At 43.6% G+C, this 21,533-nt stretch overlaps 1 protein-coding gene across 6 annotated transcripts in view; it reads right to left on the reverse strand.

Annotated features, from left to right (window-relative positions):
- Positions 1–1,000: 1,000 nt before the first annotated feature.
- PACC1 (proton activated chloride channel 1) overlaps positions 1,001–21,533 on the reverse strand; it is a 43,284-nt gene continuing 22,751 nt past the window's right edge. For 4 of the 6 annotated variants that reach the window (XM_071080162.1, XM_011761282.2, XM_071080164.1 and 1 more), the window contains 5 exons: positions 21,150–21,301; positions 16,328–16,470; positions 13,999–14,143; positions 11,644–11,751; positions 1,001–1,414 (listed from right to left, as the gene is read on the reverse strand). In XM_071080162.1, coding sequence (XP_070936263.1) covers positions 1,253–1,414; positions 11,644–11,751; positions 13,999–14,143; positions 16,328–16,470; positions 21,150–21,301 — 710 coding nt within the window. In that variant the 3' untranslated portion in view covers positions 1,001–1,252. Of the gene's footprint in view, positions 1,415–11,639; positions 11,752–13,998; positions 14,144–16,327; positions 16,471–21,149; positions 21,302–21,533 lie in introns of those variants that run through there. The other 2 variants (XM_071080171.1, XM_071080182.1) reach the window with 2 other exon arrangements.

Consider the following 21,533-nt stretch of genomic DNA (forward strand, 5'->3'; position numbering starts at 1 on the left):
CAGTTTCTTCCCATTTAAAATGCCTGTTCAAACATTTGAGTTATTCCCTTTGGATTATCAGAAGCCAGATTACAAAATTTTAAAAATGCTACCAAGTCCTCTATGAAGCAACAGGCACAGAGATAATTTAAAACTCCAGAAACAATTTTTAGAACCTTAATGTGAAAAATAGATTTTTTTTTTTTAATGCATACTCATCTCTGTCAAAGGCTAGGCTAAAAGCTGTTTGAGAGTCATACTGCGTGTGCCCCTTCCTCAGGTGATGGGTAGTTTTGTGGACACAGTAAAGAGTTAACCCAGTTTACTCGGGGGCATCAGGTCACTCTTCCTGGACACCTGCCATCAGTCACCATGCCTAACAAACCCTTCCCTGGAAGCAGTTAGAACATACCTTGGGAGTCAGATCCATCCATCTTGGGAGTCCAGACTCATACTACCTTTTTGTCTTTGGAAGTCACCAAATGAAAATAATTGTGCCCGATGATTGAGCAGATATGCATACTGTCACACTCATTCCTTTTGTATTAACCTTTTATTTACCTGTTAATGAAATCATCAAAATACACTGAGTAGGCACCTAGTATGTACATCTGTCCTTAGTGCTTTTGAGTGTTAATCTAAACTCATACATCAACAAACATTCTAGCCAGACAAGTAGGTGGCTAGTCAGCCCATTAAGAAACTTAATTACTAGTTTCTAGTAGCTTTAAAGTCTCATTTAACATTTACCATATCAAAGAGCATGTCAGAAGCTAGACATCAACAGCAGATGACGCCAAAGTCATAGGGTTTTGCCTCTGTGTACAGTGCATGGGCTCCGAAGCATGACTTGCACGTCTTGATAGGATTTTTAGAAAAAGAAAATCACACTCTTTTGTCTACTTTTAACAAGTGAAAAGTAGAGCCTTCATTACCCTAGTAGAGCTTAACCTAATACAATACAATGAACCAAACAGGAAGAAAGGCATCTTCTACAAACCCTATTCAAAAAGTCATTGGCCAGCTCTTTAGAAAGTTTATTAATAATTTAAATATTTAAATAACGTGTAGGTTATCTATTAGCTCTCTTCTATTAGGCTCTACGCGGCCTCTTTTGGGGCGAGGTTAGAAGTTCCAGTTTGACATGCTGTTCCTCTCAGCAAGGCCCCATTTCTTCAAGTGAGTACAGGATTGTTGATAGCTCAGTTTACAAAGTGGAAGTGATGACAACTCCCATTGATGTGGACAGTTCTATAAACAACGCGAGGCGACTTCAGCTTATGTGGCTCGTTGCCTGACCTCTTCTTTTAAGGTATCTCTTTCTAATTTTGATCATCCATTTTATACTCAGTTTGGCAAACTCTGCTGCTTTAAATAATGCCAAGAAGGCGCCACAGAGAAGAGCAATTGTGTTCCAAGGATTGGCAGTGATTATCTGTGAAGCAAACAGAAACAAACATAGGATTACTGGTTTGCTTCAGTCTTGATTCTTTTTTTTTTTTTTTCTTGAGACGGAGTTTCGCTCTTGTCGCCCAGGCTGGAGTGCAGTGGCACGATCTCGGCTCACTGCAAGCTCTGCTTCCCAGGTTCAAGCACTTCTCCTGCCTCGGCCTCCCGAGTAACTGGGACTACAGGCACGTGCCACCATGGCCAACTAATTTTTGGTATTTTTAGTAGAGACGGGGTTTCACCATGTTGGCTAGGATGGTCTCGATCTTTTGACCTTGTGATCTGCCTGCCTCAGCCTCCCAAATAAAATACTTTCAAGCTCAATTTAGCAGGGTGACTTTAGTATGCACTAAGGTGTTCACATGTAAAAATGGTGATACCACCACTGTTTATATATAAAGACTGTTGTGAAGCTGAGTACAGCATGCCTTGGGTACTGGGCTCCACTTGGCCCATAATAGGTACCTCATACTGAATATAGTAGGTTAAAAAATGTTTTATCACACATTTACCCAACGAGCTGCAAGCCCTTCTCCCCTGTCTTGATGCAAGAAGCCTCTGCACATCCCTCTTCATACAAAGCCTTGCCAGTCCATAATGAATAGTGGTAGTGGGTGATAGCAGAGCAAGCACATCCATATCACAGAATCCCCACCTGGGGTTGGAAGCTTACACGTTTGGGTCTCAGCTATGAAACTTTCCTGTAAACCACGATCACATCAGGACATATTGTGATGACCTGAATGCCAATTAATACTAGATTTGGGCCTGGCTCTGGTGGACGGTGTGTCTTAAATGTTCCTTTAGCAAAGCTGTCCAATTATTTCTCCCCTTCCAAGGTCATGAGTCAGAATTTGACATTAGAGGAGGTGGAGCCAGATGGCTAAAGAGAACCCTCCAGCAATAGTCCTCTGCAGCAACACCAAACTGAGCTATCCATGTAAAAAAGTATCTACACAAGAGCCAAAAAATCAGGTGAGATATCCCAGTATCTGGTTTAGTATAATAACAGGAAAAGACACACTGAAGAGAGTAGAAAGGAGGGTCTCACACTGCCTATCCACCCCTCCCCCGACCATAGGCAGTGCAGCAGAGAGAATCCGTGAGCTTGGGAGAGGGAGGCGAGTCAGACTTTGCATTGGAACTTCACAGGGGAACACAGCACCAGGCAGAATTCTGAGGCCCTGATTCCAGGCTAGAGCCTGTGAAAAGAGTATTAGGCCCACCCCAGATCAGAGGGGCATCTGCCACCCCGGTGGGAGGAAACCAAGTCTGGGCCCACTTTACAATAAACTAAAGTGGCCTTGGGCCCCAAATAATTTCAGTGGCAGCCAGGCCGTAGTAACCACAGCCCTGGTACTGCATTGGGCTGGGAGTCTGTGGGTTTGGGGTGTGATCCAGCATGACACCAGCTGCCTCAACTCCAGGCAGTGCAACATGGTGGAACACTCCTGCTTGGGCAAAGGAGAGGGAACAGTATGAGGGACTTTGCCTTGGAATCTAGTACCAGTCCTGCCACAGTAAAACACAGCACCAGAAAGAATCCTGAATCCCCTAATTATAGGCCATTGCTCCCAAATGGCACTTCTAAACCCACCCTGGCCAAAAGGCAATCTGCCACCCTAGCAGGATGGATCCAAACCCCAGCCAGCTTCACCACTGGCTGACTAAAGTGGCCTTAGGCAAATCCCAGTATTGCATTGGTCTAGGAGGGACCCAAAGTGGTGCCAGCTGTGACAGCCATGAAAGTACCTGCCTTACCCTCCCCAACTCCAGGCAGCTCAGAGCAGAGAGAGACTCCTTCCCCTTGAGGGAAAGAGATCAAAGTAAGCAAGGGACTTGGCCTGGGAACCCCCAGGGCATTCTCTCTGATCCTTCTTCCCAAGTACATGAGGGCTGGACATGTAGAAGTCTACAAAATAGTCACAGTGTAACTTGGCTTAGACTGCCCTCTAGTGCTGAAACAGCTGTAGTGACTACATGCTTAGGGAACTCATCATCAGTCACCTTTCAATTTGTAGAAAATCCCCTGAAGATAGATAGGTATAAACAAGGGCAGACTGTGAAGACTGAAATAAACACCTAAGTCTTCAATGCCCATAGACAGACATCCACAAGCACCAGAAAAATTCAGAGAAATACAACCTCATCAAACAGACTAAATAAATACGATGGCAGTGACCAATCCAGGAGAGACAGAGGTGCGTGACCACTCAGGGAATTCAAAATAGCTGTTCTGAGGAAACTCCAGGAACTTCAATGAAACACAAAGACTCAATTCAGAAATTCACCAGAGAAATTCAAGAGATTAAAATCATTTTTAAAAATTCAAATAGAAATCCTAGAGCTGAAAAGTACAGTTAACAAACTGAAAAATGCATCAGAGTGCCTCAAACACAGAATTGATCAAGCAGAAGAATTAGCTTAAAGACAAGTTATTTGAAAATACACAAATTAAAAAAAAAAAAAAAATGAAAAATACTCACAAGGTCTAGAAAATATCCTCAAAAGGGCTAAATCAAGAGTCAATAGCCTTAGCCGGGTGCAGTGGCTCACGCCTGTAATCCCAGCACTTTGGGAGGCCGAGGTGGGTGGATCACAAGGTCAGGAGATTGAGACCATCCTGACTAACACAGTGAAACCCCGTCTCTACTAAAAATACAAAAAATTAGCCGGGTGTGGTGGCAGGCGCCTGTAGTCCCAGCTACTCAGGAGGCTGAGGCAGGAGAATGGCATGAACCCAGGAGGCAGAGCCTGCAGTGAGCCGAGATCGCACCACCGTACTCCAGCCTGGGCAACAGAGCAACACTCCATCTCAAAAAAAAAAAAAAAAAAATTAATAGCCTTAAAAGGGGGGTAGAGAAAAAGACAGAGGTAGAAAGTTTATTCAAAGAAATAATAGCAGAGAACTTTCCAAACCTAGAGAAAGATATGAATATCCAGGTACAAGAAGGTCAAAGAACACTAAGTAGATTCAACCCAAGCAAGACTACCACACTAAAATATATAATAAACTCTCAAAGGTCAAAGCAAAGAGAGGATCCTAAAAGCAGTAAGAAAAAAGCAGCAGACAAGATAAAGGAGCTCTGATATATCTGGCAGCAGACATCTTTGTGGAAACCTTACATGTCAGGAGGAAGTGGGACGACATATTCAAAGTGCTGAAGGGGGAAGAAAGATAACTGCCAACCAAAAATATTGTACCCAGCAAAGCTACTGAACCCTTCAAACATGAAGTAGAAATACTTTCCCAGACAAAATCTGAGGAAATTCATCACCACTAGAACTCTCTTATGAGAAAATCTAAAGGCAGTTCTTTAATCTGAAATAAAAGGACACTAACATGCAACAAGAAATCATCTGAAGGTATAAAACTCACTGGTAAAATAAGTACACAGACAAATTCAGAATCCTGTAATACTGTAACTGTGGTGTGTAAACCATTCATATCTTTAGTATGAAGACTAAAAGATGGATCAAAAATAAGAACTACAACAATTTGGCCGGGCGCGGTGGCTCACGCCTGTAATCCCAGCACTTTGGGAGGCCGAGATGGGCAGATCACGAGGTCAGGAGATCGAGACCATCCTGGCTAATACGGTGAAACCCCGTCTCTACTAAAACATACAAAAAACTAGCCGGGCGAGGTGGCGGGCGCCTATAGTCCCAGCTACTCAGGAGGCTGAGGCAGGAGAATGGCGTGAACCTGGGAGGCGGAGCTTGCAGTGAGCAGAGATCTGGCCACTGCACTCCAGCCTGGGCGACAGAGCAAGACTCCGTCTCAAAAAAAAAAAAAAAAAAAAAACAATTTGTTAAGAGACAGGCAATACAGGCCGTGCACAGTGGCTCACGCCTGTAATCCCAGCACTTTGGGAGGCCAAGGTGGGCAGATCACAAGGTCAGGAGATCGCGATCATCCTGGCTAACACGGTGAAACGCTGTCTCTACTAAAAATACAAAAAATTAGCTGGGCATGGTGGCAGGCACCTGTAGTCCCAGCCACTCGGGAGGCTGAGGCAGGAGAATGGCGTGAACCCTGGAGGCGGAGCTTGCAGTGAACTGAGATGGGCCACTGCACTCCAGCTTGGGCAACAGGGTAAGCCTCCATCTCAAAAAAAAAAGGAGACAGGCAATACAAAAATATAAATAGATATAATAATATATAAATAGACATAATAAGTCAAAATGTGAGAAGTATGGAGTTGAAGTGTAGTTGTAAATGTTTTTTGTTTCTTTGTGATCAAAGTTAAATTGTCCTCAGTTTAAAATAACTTGTTTTAACTGAAAGATGTTTTTTACAAGCCCTATGGCAACCATAAAGCCAAAACCTATAATGGACATAATAAAAATAAAAAGTAAGGAATTTAAAGAGATAATCATTTATCCACAAAGACAGTGAGAAGAATGAAGTTACAAAACCAAAAAACAAAAAACAAAATAGCCGTAGTAAGTCCTTCTCTATCAGTAATAATATTGAATGTAAATGGACCAAATTCTTAAGACATAATTGCTGAATTTATTAAAAAACAAGACTCAACTGTATGCTGCCATACAGCATATAGTTCACCTAGAAAGACACACAGACTGAAAGTGAAGAGATAGGCCAGGCGCAATGGCTTATGCCTATAATCCCAGCACTTTGGGAGGCCAAGGTGGGCAGACTGTTTGATGGCAGGAGTTTGAGACCAGCCTGGTCAACATGGCGAAACCCTGTCTCTACTAAAAATACAAAAATGAGCGAGGTGTGGTGGCGCATGCCTGTAATTCCAGCTACTCGGGAGCCTGAGGCAGCAGAATCACTTGAACCTGGGAGGTGGAGGTTGCAGTGAGCCAAGATCATGCCACTGTGCTCCAGCCTCGGTGAGAGAGCAAGATTCCATCTCAGAAAAAGAAAAAGAAATGAAGGGATAGAAAGAGACATCCCACACAAATGTAAATAAAAAAACAGGTTTAACTATACCTATAGCAGATAAAATAGACTTCAAGTCAAAAACTGGAAAAAGAGACAAAGATCATTATGTAATGATGAGGGAGTCAATTCAACAAGAAGATATAACAACTGTAAATATGTATGCATCCGATATCAGAGAAAGCAAATATATAAAGCAAATATTAAAAGATCTAAAGAGAGAGACAGACTGCAATAATAGTAGGGGACATCAACGTCCCACTCACAACAGTGGGACAGATTATCTAGACAGAAAATCAACAAACATTGCATTTAAACTATACTCCAGACCAAATGGACCTAACTGACATTTACAAAACATTTCATCCAGCCAGAAGCGGTGGCTCACGCCTGTAATCCCAGCACTTTGGGAGACTAAGGCAGGCGGATCGTGAGGTCAGGAGATTGAGACCACCCTGGTTAACACGGTGAAACCCTGTCTCTACTAAAAAATACCAAAAAAATTAGCCAGGCATGATGGCAGGTGCCTGTAGTCCCAGCTACTCGGGAGGCTGAAGCAGGAGAATGTCGTGAACCCGGGAGGCAGAGCTTCCAGTGAGCCGAGTTCGCGCCATTGCACTCCAGCCCGGGCAACAGAGCAAGATTCCATCTCAAAACTCCAACTGCTACAGCATACACATTTTTCTCATCAGCACATGGAACATTCTCCAGGGGAGACCATATGTTGGGCCACAAAACAAGTCTCAACTAATTCAGAAAAATCAAAAGCATATTAAGTATCTTGTCTGACCACAATGGAATAAAACCAGAAATCAATAATGAGGAATTTTGGAAACTGTACAAATACATGGAAATTAAACATGATGCTCCATAGTGACCAAAGGTCAATGAAGAAATTAAGAAAGAAATTTTAAAATTTATCAAACAAATGAAAATGGAAACAATATACCAAAGCCTATGAGATACAGCAAAAGCAGTACTAAGAGGGAAGTTTATAATAAATGCCTGCATCAAAAAAAGTAGAGATTTCAAATAAGCTAATGATCACTTCAAAGAACTAGAAAAGAACAAACCAAACCCAAATTTACCAAAATAATAATGATCAGAGCAGAAATAAATGAAACTGAAACTTAAATGAAAAGTTAGCTGTTTGACGCCAGGCCAGGGGCTCACACCTGTAATCCCAACATGTTGGGAGGCCAAGGCGGGCAGATCACAAGGTCAAGAGATCAAGACCATCCTGGCCAAAATGGTGAAACCCTGTCTCTACTAAAAATACAAAAATTGGCCGGGTATGGTGGCGGGTGCCTGTAATCCCAGCTACTCGGGAGGCTGAGGCAGGAGAATCGTTTAAACCCAGGAGGCAGAGGTTGCAGTGAGCCAAGATTGCGCTACTGCACTCCAGCCTGGTGATAGAACAAGACGCCGTTTTAGAAAAAAAAAAAGAAACGTTAGTTGTTTGAAAAGTTAAGCAAAATCAATAAACCTTCAGCTAGACTAAGAAAAATAGAATGAAGACCCAAATAAATAAAATCAGACCAAAATAAAAGACATTACAATTGATGCCACAGTAATACAAAGGATCATTAGAGACTTAATGAAAAACTATATGCCAATAAAGGAAAACCTAAAAGAAGTGGAAAAATTCCTGGATACAGAGTCTACCAAGATTGAACCATGAAGAAACAGAAAACCTGAATAGACCAATATGAGTAACAAGATAGAGGCAGTGACAAAAGAAAAGCCCAGCACCTGATGGCTTCATTGCTAAATTCTATCTAACACTAAAAAAAAATTAATAGCAATTCTACTCAAACTATTCCAAAAAATTGAAGAATATTTCCAAACTCATTCTGCAAGGCCAGCATTACCCTGATACAAAGACACAACAAAAAATGAAAACCACAGGCCAATACTCTGATGAACACAGATGCAAAAGTCCTCAACAAAATCAGTCAACCGAATTCAATAATACATTAAAAAGATCATTCACTATGATCAAGTGGGATTCATCCCAGAGATGCAAGGATGATTCACATATGCAAATCAATAAATGTAACACATCACATTAACAGAATCAAGAACAAAAATCATGTAATCATTTCAATAGATGGTAAAAAAGCATTTAATAAAATTCAACATACTGTCATGATAAAAACTCTCAATGTGCCGGATACGGTGGCTCACTCCTGTAATCCCAGCACTTCGGGAGGCCGAGGCAGGCAGATCACTTGAGGTCAGGAGTTTGAGACCAGCCTGGCTGACATGGCGAAACCTCACCTCCACTAAAAATACAAAAATTAGCTGGGCATGGTGATGTGCACCTGTAATCCCAGCTACTCAGGAGGCTGAAGCACAAGAATCATTTGAACCTGGGAGGCACGGGTTGTAGTGAGCTGAGATCATGCCACTGCACTCCAGCCTGGGAGACAGAATGAAATTGTGTCCAAAAAAAAAAAAATCTCAACAAACCGAGTATAGAAGGAACATACCTAAAAACAATAAAGACCATACATGACAAACCCAAAGCTAACATCATATGGGGAAAAATTGAAAGTCTTTCTTCTAAGATCTGGAACAAGACAAGGATGCCTACTTTCATTATTTTTGTTCAACATAATACTGGAAGTCCTAGCCAGAGCAATTAGACAAGAGAAAGAAATAAAGGGCATCCGAATTGAAAAGAAGTCAAACTGTCTTTGTTTGTGGATGACATGATCTTGTACTTTGAAAAACCTAAACACTCCACCAAAAAACTGGCAGAACTGATAAATTCAGTAAAGTCACAGGATATAAAATCAACACACCCAAATCAGGAATATTTCTATATGCTAACAGCAAACAATCTAAAAAACTTATAGCAATGCAAGAATAAAATAAAAAATAGAGCAATCCCATTTACAATAGCTTTAAAAATATAAAATACCTAGGAATAAATTTAACCAAAGAAGTAAAAAATCTCTATAATGAAAACTGTAAAATAGGGATGAAAAAATTGAACAGGACACAAAAAATGGAAAAATATCCTATGTTCATGGATTAGAAGAACTAGTATAATGTCCACACTACCCAAAGCAATCCACAGATTGAATGCAATTCCTATAAAATACCAATGACATTCTTTACAGAAGTAGAAAAAAAATCCTAAATTTTGTATGGAACTACAAAAAATGCCGGATAGCTAAATCAATCCTGGGCAAAAAGAACAAAGCTGAAGGCATCACACTACCTGACTTCAAAATACACTACAAAGTTATAGTAAACAAGGCAGCATGGTATTGGCATAAAAACAGACACATAAGACCAATGGAACAGAACACAGAATCTAGAAATAAATCCATGTATATGCAGCCAACTCATTTTTGACACAGGCACCAAGAAAATACAATTGGGAAAGGACAGTCTCTTCAATAAATGGTGCTGGGAAAATTGGATATCCATATGCAGAAGAATGAAACTAGACCCTATTTCTTACTATATTAAAAAATCCACTCAAAATGGATTAAAGACTCAAATCTAAGACTTGAAATTATAAAACTTGAAGAAAACACTGGAATGATACTTTAGGACATTGGTCTGGAGAAAGATGTTTTTGGGAAGACCTCAAAAGCACAGGCAACAACGGCAAAAACCGAAAAATGGGATTACATTAAGCTAAGAAGCTTCTGTGCAACAAAGGAAACAATCAACAAAGTTAAGAGACAACCTACAGAACGAGAGAAATTATTTGCAAACTATGCATCCAACAAGGGATTAGTAACCAGAATATATAAGGAACTCAAACAACTCAACAGCAAAAAAAAGCCAAATAATCCAATTTTAAAATGGGCAAGAGATCTGAATAGCCATTTATCCCAAAAGATGACATTCAAATGGCCAAAAGGCATATGAAAATATGCTCAACAATACTAATCAATCAGGGAAATGCAAACCAAATCCAAAATAAGGTTATATCACCTCCCCTCAGTTAAAATGACCACTAGCAAAAAGACAGTAAGTAACAGATGATGGTGAAGATGTGGAAAAAGGGGAATGCTTGTATACTGTTGGTAGGAATGTAATAATTTACATTATGACTAATGTAATAATTTACACTATGATTAATGTAATAATTTACATTATTAAAGTCACTATGAAAAAACAGTATGGAGGTTCCTCAAAAAGCTAAAACTAGAACTACCATATGATCCAGCAATCTCATTGCTGGGTGCATATCCAAAAGAAAGGAAATCAAAAAAGAAAAGAAAAAAAAAAAGAAAGAAAATCAGTGTATCAAAGAGATGTCCACACTCCCATGTTTACTGTAGCACTATTCACAACAGCCAAGATATGGAATCAACTCAAGTGTCCATCAACACTTAGGATGAATGGATAAGGAAAATGTGGTATATATACACAATGGAATATTATTCAGTCATTAAATAATGAAATCCTGTCATTTGCAGCAACACGAACGAAACTGGAGAACATTATGTTACGTGAAATAAGCCAGGCACAGAAAAACAAATATCACACGTTCTCACTCATGTGGGAGCTAAAAAAAAGTGAGTCCCATGGAGGTAGTGAGTAAAATGGTGGTTACCAGAGGCTGGGAGGGGTTGGGGGAAGCAGAGATGAGGAGAAATTGGTTAATAGGTGCAAAAATACAGTAAGATAGATGACATGATAGTACAGTAGAGCAATTATAGTTAACAAGAATGTATTACATATTTCAAAATAGCTAGAAGAATGTTCCCAATGCAAGGAAATTAAAAATGTTTGAGAAGATGGGTAACACAACTACCCTGATTTTTGATCATTAGACTTTGTATGCATCTATCAAAATATTACATGTACCACATAAATATGTACATTTATCAATTTTTTAAAAATATGGCATTAATTAATGCTTTGTTAATTATTTGTACCATTTTGTTCTTACTACAAGTAGTATTTATCCTACAGAGAACCATTAAGAAAAAGAATAACTTGCAACTGCAGTAACCTGTATAGTAGCAACTTAATGCTTTCTACTCAATTTATTCAATGAACATTACTACTAAGCAGCTACTCTGCGCTAAGCACTCCACTATATCCCAGATAAACTATGATGAGCAAAATTAAAGTCCCCCTCCTTTACAGAGAAAGTCTAGTGATGAAGACCAAACACAAAGAATACGTAACGCTGATGCCATACATATAAATTACAAGCCATTTGTGCTATGAAAAAAAGATGAGGACAGGTAGGTAGACTTATCAGTCTACAAGAATGAGCCAAAATGCTTCAGGGCAGGAGTTTTGCTATCATAATCTTAAATAATACTCACATCTTGGACTTTCTGGATGAAAGGATCTTTCCATTCAAAGACCACAAAAAACAACTGAGCACTTTTTTCAGCAGCTGGCCTCTGGTCAATGTAGTTAACCACACTTGTCTAGATATGGAGGAGAGAAAGCAGTGTTACCACCTCTGTGTGCCCTTTCCTCGCCTGTGTCCAGGGAAAGGAGAGAGAGTAGGCAGGGGATCATAGACTGTGGTTCTCCTCACACTATCTTTTGGAGACAGAGTGGCAAAAACCTCATATATACAAGATCCTGACACTGGTAGCAGAGCCAAGGCTTTACCTTGGTTTCCACAGTTCTCTGGGGAAATGGGATCTGTGATGTACAATAGGTGTTTGGGATTGTCACTGAAATTTGTCACTAGGTATCTGTACTCACAATTAAACCATATTCAGGCCAGGCATGTTGGCTCATGTCTGTAATCCCAACACTTTGGGAGGCTGAGCCAGGCAGATCACCTGAGGTCAGAAGTTTGAGACCAGCCTGGCCAACATGGTTAAGCCCCGTCTCTACTGAAAATACAAAAATTAGCGGGGCGTATTGGTGGGCGCCTGTAATCCCAGCTACTCAGGACACTGAGACAAGAGAATCGCTTGAACCTGGGAGGCAGAGGTTGCAGTAAGCCAAAATCGGGCCACTGCACTCCAGCCTGGGGGACAGAGCAAGACTCTGTCTCCAAAAAAAAATAAAAAATAAACCATATTCAAACTACCATGTAAGACTCACAATTAAAAGCAATAAAAATCCCAAATTTCAAAATACTTGGTTTTCAGACCAAGTATTTGTTTGAACTTTCAACCCTTGTTTCAACCCTTCAAGTTTACAGGGACAAAGCACAGCCGCATAGATCCACACAGCTGAGCATTCCCTGTAAATACTGAGTAGAGGTGCTTGGTGAGATCTGGTAGTCAATTACTAAAGAGGCTGTGTGGCGTAACGGAGAGCAGACAGGTAGCAAAGGCAGAAACCAGCTCCACCCAGAGGCTCGGATCCATCATCGAAGCTGAGCCTCAGCTTTGCCACCCGCAAAGGTGAACAAAATGCCTACGTCACTACAGTACGGGGGCATGCCTATGTGAGAGCATTCTAAACTCTAAAATGTGATTTTAAAACACATTAGTTAGTTGTGTTCAAAGGAGCTCATAACACCAACAAAAGACTTCCAATTTAGACAGTAATAAAAGACACTAAAATTTCTTAAATGTAAAGGTTCACTGGGGTTTTCACCCTTTGGTTTCAAATCACAGTGGGAGCTACCAGAAGAGCCAGGGTAGGTGGGGTTGAACTTAGGTAAGTGAACACAGTCTCCTTCCTCAGAGCTGTTGTGGGGCCAGATAAGAAAGGACTTGAATTTCTTGGAGCAAATTTGGATGTAAAAATCTGGGAGATAACAGTTATCTTACAAAACAGGAATACTGTAAGGTCCAATCACCGGGAGGGATTGCCACTTCCCAAGGCAGGAAAAATAGCCTTGCTTCCTCGAAGAAAACTGGCTTTGAGCCTCTTCCAAGTATCCAGCCTGGACTAGTTTGAGGAGCTAGGGCTCATGAAAGGACCCTGTTTACCACTAATCCAAGACAGTCCCCTCCTGCCTGACTTCTGGCCAGTGACAGCCTAGTTGGCTGGAGTGTGTCCTTCTGCTCCAAATGAGCATCATGAGCCACTGGGATACAGGAGGAAAAGACTAGCTTTTTTAGTATTTATTTTTATCTCATCCTTTTAACATTTCTGTTTTTGAATGTTTAAAATGTATATAACATTAGGACAATAATAGTATGTTATATCACCTGCAAAGTTGTATGTATATGGAGTATATGCTCAAAAAGTCTTTACTAATGGCAAAAATGAACAAAAAGCTTTCAGCCCACTGGCCTAGCAGCCAGGAGATACAGCTGGCATCTCTTGCTGTGACACCCATGAGAGCTGAAGAGGACCTTAGGAAAAGGATCAACATGCACACTTGGGACTACTGTGTCTAGTCTCTCTTCCCTGCAAATAATCAATCTGCTATGCCACTGCCAGCCCCTCACAGTGCTGCTAGATACAGGACATCAGACACGACTGGACGAGTTACTGACCTCTCTGCAAGCCGCAGTGATCTCTGCCCCACACATGCATTCTGTGAGGACTGGCCGGTATGTGCGCTGTCTGCAGAAGCACACACAGACTCTCTGGCACAGCGTATGAAGCCCTCCATGGGGGTCCCTTCTCATCTTGACCAAGGCCTACTCACCCTTAAGGCCCTGCTCAAAGGACCCTTCTCTGCAAAGCTTCCCTCCACCTCAGACTTGAATGTGGAAAAGTCACCAGCAGTTTCGAGCAAACCCAGAGCCACCTACCTCCTGCCGGAACTCCACTGCTTCCCGCCCATCCTCCTCCTTGGTCTTCACCAGTGACATCTTGACCCAGGTGCGGAAGCCCCCAGAGAACTTCCAGCTGGAATAGGCACTCTCACAGGCCTGCATGAAGCCTACCCTGTTTGGGCTTGGAGGAAGGAAGGAGAAGGAAGATGCACGTCAATCCAGGTCTGGCAGCAGGAGTCGGAGCCCCCACTGCAAGCTGGTTTCCTTGCTGGCACAACCAGGATGCTGCCCACTCCCTGCCTCCTCTCCAAACTGTGGTTGCCTCAGCAGGGCTGTCAGTCACCAGCAAAAGCAAGGCCCATCCCAGTTTTCTCTCCATTTCGTTTCCAAATGGAGGGGGAGTTGTCACTGGCCTCAAGGCAGGAACATGATCCCTGAAGCTCCCAGTGGGAGAAATCCTCCTCCCTCCTCCCATCATTCCTATCTACTGCTACCAAAGCTGTCGGCAATGAAGTTGGCAGAAGCTCCTCAGAACACGGCGCTCGCAGCTCCCCAGAGAACTCTGGACTTGAGCAGAGCCTGAGGAAGCCCTCACTGGCCTGTCAGCTCCCTCTGGAAAGCCCAAAGAGGGGAAGAGGGTTCCTTGGGGAGCTCTCAGCCAGGTGGGACACCTACAGCATCAGCCCCAAGACAGTGCAGATGCAGCAAAATCAAAGCGAACGTAAAAACAAGTAAAAACTGCAGCAGCGTCCTGAGGAAGCTCACAAAAGGAGTGTGGAGTCGGGGGGGATCCCGGGGGAAGCCTTCCAGGAGGAAGGCAAGATGGCCAGCTTGAAGCAGGGAAGGGAGGAATTCTAGGTGGCAGAAAGGGGGAAAAATGCTAAGGCAGAGGCTCTGGGGTGGAAGAACAAAGCAGTAGTGGTGTGGAATGGAGGCAGCTCGCTGCACGTCCACTAGGGAGCAGCCTCGCTGCCCCGGTAGCTGCCTCCCCGCTTGCTCTGAATGGAGCCTCTGTGGTCAGCCGGACCTGGAACTGAGTCTCTCTCAGCTCAGGCACATGAAGAAAATTCTCCTGCCCTCTAGGCTCCACGGTGTGACCCCAACGCAGTGTGTGTGGAGCAGACAGGAACTTTCTGATGGTCAGGGGACATTCATCCCTGTAAATCAAAGACTAAGAGAGGTGGCGGAGCTTCCATCATCATACTAGAGATGCAGTAGACCCTTAAACAACACAGGTTTGAGCTGGGCGGGTCCATTCACACACGTATTTTCTTCCGCCTCCGCCACTCCTGAGACAGCAAGACCAATCCCCGTCCTCCTCAGCCTACTCAACATGAAGGCGACGAGGATTAAGGCCTTTACAATGATCACTTCCACTTAATGAAGAGTAAGTATATTTTCTCTTCCTTTTTTTTTTTTTTTGAGACGGAGTCTCGCTCTGTTGCCCAGGCTGGAGTGCAGTGGCACAATCTAGGCTCACTGCAACCTCCGCCTCCTGGGTTCAATCAATTCTCCTGCCTCAGCCTCCTGAGTAGCTGGGACTACGGGTGCATGCTACCACACCCGGCTAATTTTTTGTATTTTTAGTAGAGATGGGGTTTCACCATGTTAGCCAGGATGGTCTCAATCTCCTGACCCTGTGATCCGCCCACCTCGGCCTCCCAAAGTGCTAGGATTACAGGTGTGAGCCACCACACCTGGCCATGATTTTCTTAATAACATTTTCTTTTCTCTAGTTTACTTTATAAGAATATAGTCTATGATATATATAACCACAAAATATGTGTGGTTTATGTTATTGGTAAGGTTTCTGTCAATAGTAGGCTGTTAGTAATTAAGTTTTGGGGGAGTCAAAAGTTATCCACAAATTTTTGGCTGCACAGGCAGGAGTGGTTAAGTTTGGTCACCCCAAACCCCAAGTTGTTCAAGGGCCAACTGTATTTCAGGCAAACACACACTGAGCCCTAGGGGCAAGACGTGGGTCCTGTGCACACTGGAGGGGTGGGGACTGGAACCAAGGAACCACACAAGAACTTGCCCTCAAGAGGACTTACAAATCAAAGGCAACTTCCCCTACTCCTCAGCAGCCCCAGGCAATGGCGAGACCAAACGATCTCTCCAGAACCAGTCAGCACTATGTGCATGGACAGCCAGCGTGCTCCTCCACACCAGCTTCGCTTAACTTTGTGATAAGACGTTGAGTGGACCAGCCGAGCTCATGAGGTCCCTTCCTGGGCCAATGAGTCATCGGGGAATGTCCCTTCCCTTCCCTGCCCTCAGCCCTCCATCTCTAGCCCAGGGATGTACATGGCTGGAATGAGATCAAAAGTAGACAGTAAGCCCACTGTGAACTCTAAAAGGCCACCTTTGCAGGAACTCCTGGAAAGAAGAGAAGAGGAGGTAATCAATGGCGCTGAAGTCCTCACTACTGTTGTTCAGGCGGAACTGGAGGAAGACCAGCTCCCGCTTTTTCACTTCCCGGGGCCCCTGGACAATCAGGGCAGATTTCTGCAGAGAGACAAAGGACAGAGTCTCAGTCCTGGGAAAGCACACAGAGGTCTCTGGGTCTGAGGGCAGAAGCACTGACTGGAAAGCCCATAGCTCCTTGCCCAGTGGTCTCCAAAGGGACCACTAGCCAGACCCTCCTGTTCAGGCGAGAACAGGCCCGGGCTGGGACTCATGCTCATTCCTGGGGAGCTTCCCCCACACGATGCCCAACCAGAGCTGAATGCAGCTCATTCTCTGTCCACTTTTCTCATTGGTTGTTTGAGTTATGGAAGCCCTTAATTTAGCAAGGATGTTCACTTTCATCTGTTACGTGTGCCAATCTTTTCTTCCAGTCTGCCATTTTTCTTTCAACTTTGTTTCCAATGTCACTTGTCCTATGGAAACTTTAAATTTAATGTAGTGAAACCTATGAACCTTTTTTTCTAAAGTTAATCTATAAATTCAGTTTCCATCACAGTTAAAAGTCCCAATGAATTTTTTTTGTGGAACTAAGCAAGCTAGTTCTAAAGCATACTTAGAAGAACACGTGTTCAAAAATAACCAAGACAAGTTTGGGGATGGGGAAGACTGGTAGGGAAGGCACTATAGGGAAACTTATAAACCTATAAACCATAAAGAAACCTTTTCTTTATAGCTTTGGGTTTTGCTTGCTGACGAAAGCCAAAATTATGCCAATATTCTCCTCTATTTCTTTATAGCATTTTTTAACCTTTTTTACATTTACATACTTTATATATCTGGCTTTAAGCTCTGCATATAGTGTGAAATAGGGCTCTAACTCCTACTTCCCAAACAATGCATAGAGACAGGTTTTAAAGCCTCTTCCCCTCCCTGCTTTATCCTATACTAAATTCAATATAGAACCAACATCTGTGTCTGCTCCTGGCCCTAGCAGAGCCCACACATTTGTCTGTCTCTGTCCAGTACTATGCTGCTTTGATTCCTGTGGTTTTCCACTGTTCCCAGATCTGGGGCGGTGCCCTCCCCACTAGTCTTCCCCATCCCCAAACTTGTCTTGGTTATTTTTGAACACGTGTTCCCCTAAGTACGCTTTAAAACTAGCTTGCTTAGTTCCACAAAAAAATCCACTGGGACTTTTAACTGTGATGGAAACTGAATTTGTAGATTAACTTTAGAAAAAAATGTCTTTTACATCAACTCATATGGAATTCCAGACTGACTATTAATATTGCCACTTCTGGTCTTCGTTGCATTTTCCAAAGACAGCTTTGTCCATCTTACTTATTTTTCAACCTTTCTGTGCCATTTTGTTTTAAGTATGCAACAGAGAGCACTGTCCCTGGTTTCTATTATCCATTTCTTCCTTTAGTACTAGAACAGCTTTCCCAACCCAGGTTTCAGCAGAATCCACTCCCCCTGCTGGAGCCTCATCTCTGCCCTCAAATGTAGCCATGTGATGAAGTTCCTAATGTGTGGAAGAAAAGGAGACTCATTCAACTCCATGCCATTTCCTGAAAAGGGAACTGCTTGCCCTCCACTTCTCACCTTCCCAGGCGTGGGCATGTGCACACGCACACACACACACACACACACACACACACACTGCCCACATGGACCAGAACAATGCCCAGGGGACAGCACAGTGACAAGACAAAAGTCATGGCTGGACCATCCTATGAGGCAGCACTGGCCACTATGCCACACAGCCTGCATGCCAGGACTGTTCTCAAAGAGAGGAGGAGACTTCTCCCTCATCTCAGCCACCGTATTTGCAGGTTTTGTTTTTATTCGGTAGCTTAGCTTATACTCTGACTAATACACAATTTGTTAACTGACACTGGAATGTTTCATGGTTGCAAAAAAATCTAAAAATGAGGCATCAGCCAAACATTTGGGCGGTGGGAAAATGGCGGGCAGTAAGGAAATAGATAAGGATCCCGCAGGCTGGAAAGGTGGCAAACCTTATTGTGCCAGACAGAGCATTTGATAAAAAATAACTACCATTAAATTGAGAGCATGAAAGAAAGCACCAGAAAATCACAAAATTCCAAAGATGTTACAAATATAACAGGATGAGACCCTCCACTAGGGTCACTTTCACATGGACTTGATTAGATGCGAACAGCCAGAAGCCTACACGTTTCTGAAATCTCACTGCAAACAAAGGCAATGGGAGGAGGAGGCGGGTAAGAAGCCACCCTCCCAGTTTGTGATTGTTTAGCCCTAAAGCCGCTCACACAATCAGGAAGTGAGTGGCACAAGCTGTGCAGCCACCAGGGAGGGCGTATTTTCTAATATCCACTTCAGATATGGCCACAGAGCATTACCACCAAGGCAGAAGTTCCAGGGACAAGGCCAGAGCACATAGGAGTCTCTTTCTGAGGGCAGCAACAGGTTCAAACCAAGGAGCTTATTTCACGCCAAGAAGGCGTTCTCACCGGTCCCACCCCGCAGGGTTCCAGCACTGCTGCAGAGCAGAGCTGCGGGCCCTTCCCCTTCGTCCTTTTCCAAACGGGAGCTCTACTGCTCTCATCGTGTTCTTCCTCCACTGCTATACGCTGGTTTGGGTAGGAAACTTGGTGGATAGGGAGGAGATAACTTCTCTGTTAGTTTATAGCTTGTGGACTTCAAGGAATTGATGGAGGAGACGAACCATCACTCAGAGCCGGGGGCTAGTAGCTGCATTCAACTTCATTTCCATAAAAACAACTCTCTCTTTGTGCCCCTATTTCAAGGGTTTTTACACTATTTAGTCGAATCATGTAACTATTGTAACAAGTGCAACTGGCCTACACGGGTTTGGAATTGACCCTCACTAACTCCTTGTAAGCGTACCCTTCAACTGCAGGAGGAGAAGAGGGCATCCAGAGAACAGGCACTTGGTGGGCCGGAAGCAGCCACGAGTGTTCATTAGCGTGTTTTACAGAGGGATGAAGGGAGATGGGAATCCAGACAGAGAGCTTCTATTATACATATAACTCCACATTGGAATTGTTTAAAAGTTGTTTTCCTTTTTGTTTTAATTAGCTTCCATTTCCCTATTCTAGAGTCCATTCTATTTGTCCATCTTGGTCTTTTTCTGTCATTGGTTTCATGCAAATGTCTAGTGACCATTAATTCTCCATTCTTATTTATGAATGAAGGATTAGGTTGACTAGTATAGGTCTGGGTTTTGATTTCTTCCAAAGTAGTAAATTTCTGTTTCTCTAATAGGCCTCTCCCTTGCATGGGAAAGCTAAGTATGCTCTGTGGAAGCACACTGAGTATTCCAGTGTGTTTTACTCTGGGAAGAGTCCTTTCCTTTAGTTCTCTCTCCTTTTCCATTGTAGAAGTCTGCTCTGTTTCCTATGCCTAAGCAAAGAATCTTCCCTTAGCTTCTGTAGAGAATGGTTCCAGGGTCTTTTACCCAGAAGCAACCATCCCCAGCGGCTCTGCATACCTGGGGAGGGTACAGGGTGTGTCTGGCCCAGCCAACAGGCAGTCCAGTAATGACTACCCTGCTTTCTAACAGCGCTGATTCCAAGCTGGGGGTTTGGCAGGAAAGCTTGTACCTCTCCAGCAGGTCTCTCCTGCATCTCTTTTGGGTTAGGGTTTTCTCTAATTTCTTTGCTCCACCAATCTGGCCCAAGCTCTTTTTCATACTTTATACCAGTTCCTCAAAATGTCTGGTCCACTGGTGATATCCTTTCCTTATGTGCAAAGCTATTATTAATGTTCTAGTCCGTTTTAGCTCGTTCCTTACAGAATCATTTCAGCAGAATTTTAGGAGGGGGCCTAGCGTACACATACTAACGAAAAAATATTAGTGTGATTCTTTCATCTTAAAACCCACTAACAGTTCCCTGTTACCCAAGGGAGCAAGTGAGGCTCTACAGCACGATGCATGTTCTTTTCTCATCTGGCCATTACTCTGTCCACAGCTTCATCACCCATTAGTCTTCCAGCGCTCCTGACCCTATGAAACATCTCGCCACCAACTGCAGTTGTGCCCAGAGGCGCAAGTACAACATGTCGTCTCTTCCCTTTAGGTCATGGTGCAATTTCCTCTGCCTAGAAAACCTTTCCTTCCCAATTTCATCTGGAAAACTTTATTGTAGCCCCTTTCAATCCTTTCTGAAGCAAGGAAATGAGATGTAAATCAAAAACGCCTACCCTGCCTTTGAAACCCTGTGCAGTGCCACTCCTCCAGGGCACTCCGAACCCCATCCCTTAGTCATCCTTCCCAGCCGTGCTGTTGTATATGACAATACGGCCAGCCCAGGGCCCAGGAGTCATTGTCCCCAGACCAGCACTCCTTTACGCTGGCATATTTATTTCAAACTATGGATTCCCAGGCCCCACCTAAGGAATTATAATTCGGTTGGCTTCACATGGAACCTGGAAATTTGTATTTTCAAAAAGTATCCTGGCAATTCTGTCAAGCGGTCAGGTATGGGACCCACTTCGCTATATCCCACCAGCCCCACCCTTTAGCCCTGTCATTCTTCCATCGGGGACAGGGTCTCACCGCACTGTCAGGAATCCCTGAGCATTACTCAGCAAAGGCTGGAGGCCTCACTGTCCTCCCTGAATGCAAACGAGCCAACCACAGCCAAGTGTCCACGTGGCACAGCCGCATGTCTGCTTGGGGACCGAGGCCCCACACTGAGTGAGTGGAAGAAGGGGTGTGGGGCTAACGGAGCAGCTGCCCAGACCCAGCTCAGGCAGACAGGAATTACCACAGTCTGATTGGAGAAGGGGTCCGTGTAGTTGATCCTCTGGGTGGTACAATTCATGTCACCCGGCTGGCCAGGGCTTGTCAGAGGAGGAATGACCTCATAATGGTGCTTACAGCTGAGCAACTGGGCCTGACCGGGATACAGGGCAATACCTGGGGGCACAAACAGGAAAAGCAAGTGTCAGAAATCACAGTCCTGACCACATCCCTGAAATCATCTCACATCTACCAACAACCTATGTTCTGCACTTCCTGGATGACTGCAGGGAAGGGAGAAGAAAAGGGTTGCAGAGGGTGAGAAGCCACATCCCCTGGCATCAGAAAGCCCCGCTCTAGCAGAGGGCACAAGCCCCTCCTCAGTAAGCCCCTGGCCAACCTGGGATCC

Source organism: Macaca nemestrina, chromosome 1 (assembly GCF_043159975.1).
Source record: "Macaca nemestrina isolate mMacNem1 chromosome 1, mMacNem.hap1, whole genome shotgun sequence".
NCBI classification, from domain to species: Eukaryota; Metazoa; Chordata; class Mammalia; order Primates; family Cercopithecidae; genus Macaca; species Macaca nemestrina.